The sequence below is a fragment of the Carlito syrichta genome, unplaced genomic scaffold (assembly GCF_000164805.1).
Source record: "Carlito syrichta isolate Samal-C Ts95f unplaced genomic scaffold, Tarsius_syrichta-2.0.1 Scaffold308323, whole genome shotgun sequence".
Classification (NCBI taxonomy): domain Eukaryota; kingdom Metazoa; phylum Chordata; class Mammalia; order Primates; family Tarsiidae; genus Carlito; species Carlito syrichta.
In genome coordinates, this window is record NW_007252419.1 from 349,449 (window position 1) to 356,098 (window position 6,650).

Here is a 6,650-nt window from a genome sequence, read left to right on the forward strand (position 1 = left end):
CTCCCTCACCCACAGATGAGAAAATCGAAGCTCAGCGACAGAGGCTTCAAATATTATAGTTCTCTCTTCTTTTTTTTTCCAATGTAAAATATACATTTCAAATTTTGATCTGACCTATATATTTTTGTAACCCATACATAGAAGCTCATATGCCTCAAAGATCCTTAGCCAAATAGAACCTTGGCAGATGCAGCAGTGTTTGATAAACAACTTCAGAGATACTATCAGCATGGCTTCTTCCTAATATCATTTTTGGCATCCATCTCAAGAAAATAAAAAAGGAGATGAAGAGTTGAAGTAATATAATCAGGATCAAACCTTTTTTCTGATATATAACAAACTCCTAAAATATACTCATTTTTAGATTGGTCCATTTAATAACAAATTTATTAGACAGTATAACCCAGTAACAACCTGCATGTAGCAAAGGTGTAAATACAAACATATATGTGTATTATATATAGTTAAGTGATAAAGAGCAAGTATTGATATATCTTTCAATCTGTGAAATAGTATATTGTTCTCTAATGAGGTTTCCTGTTTGAAATTGAGCATAAAATTAAGGAAATGAGAAAAATAGGACTAAATAACTAAGAGTAGTAAAACACAAGAAAACATATTCCAGTATCCTTCTATTTATGTTTTCAGCCTTAATATGTAATGCTTATTTAGAAGTATGTCTTCTAATCACAGAGCCAAGGTATCCCTAATGCTTTTTGATCAATTTTTCCTTGTATAAAATGCAGCAGCATTTTAATTCAACTTAAATTCTGCATTCTATCATGCCCTTTATCTAAGGACTATAAAATTTAGACCCTTAGTCAAAATATATATATTTTTTTCATTTCTGTAACCCCCACTGAATTTCTTACTTGAAAATGGAATCCAATGCCTCTCCAACCTCACACACATTTGAGAAACAACCCATACTCTTAAAATGTTAGTTTCTTTTATGTTAGTGTTCACTGATTGAAATATTGGATTGGAACTTGTGCCACATCAAAGATGATGTGTGATAAAAGCAGACTGCCTATCCATACAAGTTTCTTGAGCTGTCTTTTCCAGAAAATTCCCCCAAGATCTTCCTGTTTGAAAAATACATATGCATAAACTGAAATGTATTTAAGTATACAATAACCATTCAGACCCACAGCTAGGTCTGCAAATATAGGGGGGGTGTTTGAGTGTGTGTTTTTGAAGAGGCATAGTCTGGATTTATCTCCCCAAGTCCTTGATACTTGGTCTTTACTTCCACACATTTTGAATGTTGGGAGGCGAAGTGGAGGGATAAGAGCAAGCCAGACATCAAACCCATTTATTCTGAATCTTAAATTATGACTTTTTATCATCAATATTTTGGTTACATTGCTACACAAAGAACAAATTAACATCCGGTTTGAGGTCTCATCTTTGATTGCTTTGGGATTAGTGACATATCCTTGGCATATGAATACCGCACCCATCAACTCTCAGCTGTGTCTTAATAATATTGTTGTACAAGATGCCAAAACAAGAAGGATTTGTAAAACTGCTCCCAGGGTGCCTCAGCCAGTACCTTTAACTGCTGTGGCTTCCAGGTGGCTTCCTGCCAGGTGCACATAGGAGAGTATCATCGCCTCCCTTTCCTTGGCAGATCAAAAGAGGATCCCACGAGAAGGAGCTGGACCTGTTGACTTTGATGCGACTGATCACTGTGCACTCACTCAGAGGTGGATCCAAACAAATTAAAACACATGCTGAGAAGTCAAGGTACACTCGGAAAGAACAGTGTATTGGGGGATTTGGTCATTACAGCTTCCACTTCCAACTTATATGATTCAGGACCACCGAGGAACACCGGGCTCTTAAAGGATTCCAGAATATAAATTAAGAATAAAAAAATCCAGGTTGCTAGTTCTAATGATGCATCTTAGAATCCCTTTGAAAGAATAAAGGGAATTGTCCCTTTGTTATTTTTACTTGGATAAACAGATATTTTTGTTTGATTTGGTCTCGTCCAAAATAAAATATACAAGTACTTTATTGTTTTGTTTTGTTTGATCTTAACTATAAATTCAACATACATTTTTCTCTCCCCAACCCCAGCAAGAAAAATAAAAATGAGGTCGAAGAGGGAGAGCTGAGTATGGAAAGAAAAGTAAAGCTTTTCAAGAAAAAACACAAACAATACAAAACAAAAGTTGCAGTCCAATCGTGCAAAATTTGCTTCTCTGGATAAAGCACTTCTTGACAGGTTCACAATATCCCCATCCCCCTCCCAATTCCTCCCATCCACATGGTGGGAAGGAAAATACAGAATGAAAGCGAAGTCGTTCATTTTCTTAAGGCTATACAGACACACACAGAACACATGTCAAGGACTGTCCAGCGGGTGGTTCTTTACTGAGCTCTTGCTTTGAGTCCTGAGTGCAACTGCAATCCATCCTGGAGTCAGCAGCACTCCTTGAATTGGGACAACAAATACAACGTACAAACAAAAGAAGTTAAGTCAATGGTCCCAACAATAAAATCCGATATTGACTTTACAATCACAGGTACAAATTGCTCAAATTGATAATTGCATTTCTCCTTAAGACCTTGTCATCTAAAACTAATTAGAGGCCAGGTTCCCGAGGAATTGTCAATATTCAAAAAAACAAAAACAAAAACAAAAAAAACCAAAAAACAAAACTGGAGGTTTAGAAGGAAATCATTTTTCTACTGCAACAGTCTGACGGAGGTTGGAACCAAGTTGTCCTATTCCAGCAAGTTCGGGGTGTTTGGAAGGGTGGATTCCTGGGTCCAGATTGCAATTTCCCCATCATCCAGGGGGCTCTGTGTTTATAGAGGAAAAACCAAGAAGCCCGAGAATGTGGAATATTTCCATCCCCCCATGAGGTTGCCCCTCTCCAGTTTGAGATGCACTTTGTCTTCCCTTTCCATTAGCAGCAGGACGCCATTGCTGGCAGCTTCTCTGGTAACATCCTGGTCTCCTGCAAATGCTGAGATCACTGGGTAGCCGTTCTGCATTAAACTGACCTAAAATGTAGAGGGTAAAGCTCAGCAGACCATAATGGACTCCACTCCCACACATTGTTCTCTTTTCCTTCAATACCCTCATTCCCACCTTCACTTATCCCTTGGAGCCCACTTCAGGGGGCCTGACAGTGTTGACTTCCTGCTGCTTCAAAACCACACCCCCATGAAAAGTCCAGTTCCGTTTCCTTAGCTTCCCAGACCATGTGATAGGGTCTTTGGCAACGAGAATCTGGTTTTTGTGTTTTTGTTTTTTTCTTTTTTGCTAGAGATAGGGTCTCACTATATTGCCCAGACTGGTTTTGAACTTCTGGCCTCAAAGTAATCCTCCCGCATCAGCCTCCTAGAAGTGCTCAGATTACAGACAGATATGAGTCACTGCGCCCAGCCTTGACAATGGGGACCTATTAACCCAAACCTAAAAGGGTCCAGTTGTCAAAGCTACCCACCTGGATGGTTTGTCTGTTATACACTTTGACCACATGGAAGCTGAAGCTATAAATTCCTTTCCTCGGTGCTACAAATATACTGGAGGCAAGATCAAAATGATTGCCAATATTTACTAATACCTGAAAAAGAAGAGGGAACACAGAACTAACATAGCAAGCCCCTCCTCAGGATAGGTTTTCAACATCCTCAGACAACCACTGACACTGGGCAGCTGGTAACACCAACTCAGCAAACCCAGGCTTCCCCAAGAAGGAGACAGTATAAAAGTTAAAATATCCTGCAGCAGGAATTAAGTTCAAAGGTATTCTAATACATCGTAGCTAATAGAGATTTTAGAGTATATTTTATTTATACCTTCAAAAAGTGGATGTGAATTTTGTGTGATGGGAGACAGGACAGAGAGAAATGAATGGAAGATGGTAAGTTCAGTAAACAAATGTAAAGTGAGGCTGTGGAAGTCTGTGGGATTATGGGACCTTCAGCATGTTGCCCTGGTGGACAAAAACAGATTTCCATACTGGATGAATAGAGAAAGGGTCATGGAGCAAGAGGCTAATTAAATGAGATCACTTCTGTAAGATCAAGCTTGGGACCTAATTTCCTGGGCTCCAGGAGAGAAGGGATTCTGGAGTTTTGGTCTCCAGTGTTTCCCAGTGCCTGGCACCCTTCCTAACAGCACACAATAGGTGTTCAAGAATGAATGGTGAATGGAAGATCTTTGTGGATAAGCATTTGCTGTCCCTGATTTTCCTCACTTCCCTCTGAGCAGAGTGCCCCCTCCCTTACCTAAGCTATGGTGTCCCGCAAATAAGTTTGAATAGAGAATCGGCAGTTTGGAAACCCTGAGCTCAAATGAATGGAATTCTACAACGTGCAAGAACAATGACAAAATGAGCCACCTGACATGAGATCACATGACCCTGAAGGTGGTTTTCCTCAGATAAAAGGGGGTGAGCATTACAGTGGCATAAGCAGACTTCAAGAATGGCAGGTCCACCATTATGACCCAATTTCCTTTCAGATGTTCGAGGCAGAATCTATCCACTTTGCCTGGATCTGTCCTCATCCACCTTATCTATAAATGCTCAATTCACTTACAAATCATAAAATGGCCTGCCTGGTGTTCTTGGCTTTTAAAACAAACATCTAGCAACAACATCAAACCCCTAGATTAAAGATCTTGCCATCTAATCAGAAAATAAACTCGAACCAGAATGACTTTTGCTGTTAATTCTTACACACTCATTACAGATGAATCACATGCAATTCCCAAAGCAATGTGAAATGCTGCCAATGACAATTGCTGAAATGACTTGTGAAATATGCCTGTTCCAGCTTCTTCAGCCCGGCTGTGAGCACCACTTCAACTCCACTCAAGAACAGGACTGAGACAGACACTCTGGGCTCTGTTGTTAAAGATAAGCACCTCAGGATGCCTATTCTCAGTCTCACAAGGTGATGCTCTCAGACTTCCATACAAAGCTTTAGAAAGGAAAAAAGGGCTTCTCCATTCAAGCCCTTGGTGCTGCTTCTTGCCTTCATATCAGCTCCTTCACCTCAATTTGAAATTCCAGCAACTAGTAAATGCAGGGCCCTAATGCAGATGAAAGAACACACAACCAGACCTGAAAAACAGGCCTCAGCTCCTCACTATGGGGGAACCAGAGAAACATTATTTAACCTGCCCTGTCATAGTTTGCTATGTATAAAATTAGGATATTACTACTACCATCCTGGTCCTACGACACAGACTTTTTTTGACACCCAAATGAAATGGTTGAACATGAACACGCTGAGAAAACTATTTGCAAGACATTGATAACTGAATAATAAAAAGATTATAATAATACACATAGGAAACTTATTAGCTCCCAAATGTCTATTTCATTGTTGTAACCCTCATTTGGATGTATTAAAATAAATGATTTTATGTTTTCTAAATAAAAATGAATTAAAGAAGACACCCCCCCCAATAAAACAAACTCCTCAAATACATCATTCTTAACAAATACTAATAAAATAAGTACACTGGCTTAAAAAGAGTCAAGAGTGTGAGTATAGGTTTATCATTAGGTCTAAGAGCTGGCTCACAGAGGGAAGGAAAGTGAATTAAACATGTACAGTAAACCCAGGCATGTTGTCAGTGAATGCCGAGAACTCCATTTTGTGGGAAACACTTTGGCAGGAGGATTAGCTGATTATCTAAAGTTTGGAAACCACTATAATGTTTTCTGTTTCTGAAAAATAATATAAACCTGTGATGTAAGAGAAGGTCACAACTTAACCCTAAGCACCAATAACCCAAAGAAAGGATTTTGAGGACCTGATTCTTTCTCTGACCCTTCTGCTTTGGACCAAGTGGCAGAAGTTAAGTGTCTTAAGATGACTTAAGTCACTGCTCTCTTTTATACAAGCACACTATACATTTATATATCAGGCACAGTGCATTTGCAATGTATTTCACTTGCCATATATTGTATTTACACAATCTAATTCTTTATTTTGTTTTGTCTTTATAACCATCCCTGCTGTATAACACACTCTTCCCCACTTATTTTTCTTGAAGATAAACATGTTCTAAACATCCTGTTGTTTAAAATGAGCAATAGGTATGTATTTCCCAAATGCTGGCTGAGATCTTTAGAGGACTCCTTTCTTGAGCCTGGAGAATTTTAAATGCACTCAATTCTTAAGGTGGCCATCTGCATGACTTAAGACCATCAACTACAAATTTCCCCCACCCCACAGCGAAAAGTAAAACGTCCAATGCCTCCTTTTGGGAAATATATTTCAAATCTCCGAGTTTTAAGGAACTCTTCGCTGAGCGCTAAGAGACTCTCAGTCATCCAAATGCCAAGTGAACTGCTCCTTTAAAAGTAACAAAGCCACGGTGTTCAGAGGGGAAACAGGAGGAGTTCCTACTAGAAAAAGGAGACAGGAAGGGCAGGGCGGGACAGAGACTGGGAACTCCCCGTCCAAGAAGCCTGGACCCAAGTCCGCGCGCCCAGGCCCCCGGCCTCCTCCCCGAGTTGGCGGCGGGCTGGACAGGCCGACCGGCTGACCTGGTCGAAATAGATGGTCATGGTGCGGTTGCTCATCTCCGACGGCTCATGGTTGGTGCTCCGCGTGGCGGAGAAGGCCACCTTGGCGCTGCCGGAGCGCACGGAGATGCCGAGGGAGGAGGT

General features: G+C 40.3%; 1 protein-coding gene across 1 annotated transcript; it reads right to left on the reverse strand.

Moving 5' to 3' along the window:
* Positions 1 to 1,299: 1,299 nt before the first annotated feature.
* LOC103267848 (cerebellin-2) lies at positions 1,300 to 6,644 on the reverse strand. The gene is made up of 3 exons (XM_008065423.2): positions 6,528 to 6,644; positions 3,465 to 3,584; positions 1,300 to 3,018 (listed from the first exon to the last, which is right to left on the reverse strand). The coding sequence occupies exons 1-3, from the start codon at positions 6,561 to 6,563 to the stop codon at positions 2,821 to 2,823; spliced, it is 354 nt and encodes a 117-aa protein (XP_008063614.1). The 5' UTR covers positions 6,564 to 6,644; the 3' UTR covers positions 1,300 to 2,820.
* Positions 6,645 to 6,650: the final 6 nt, after the last annotated feature.

What these genes read in the sequence shown, in the direction of transcription:
- LOC103267848 (XM_008065423.2), bottom strand. Translation starts at nt 6,563, where the DNA reads ATGAGCAACCGCACCATGACCATCTATTTCGACCAG. An exon ending in TGACCATCTATTTCGACCAG is followed by an intron (nt 3,585 to 6,527) that starts GTCAGCCGGTCG and finishes CTTCTTTTTCAG; the next exon opens with GTATTAGTAAATATTGGCAA. An exon ending in ATAACAGACAAACCATCCAG is followed by an intron (nt 3,019 to 3,464) that starts GTGGGTAGCTTT and finishes TCTACATTTTAG; the next exon opens with GTCAGTTTAATGCAGAACGG.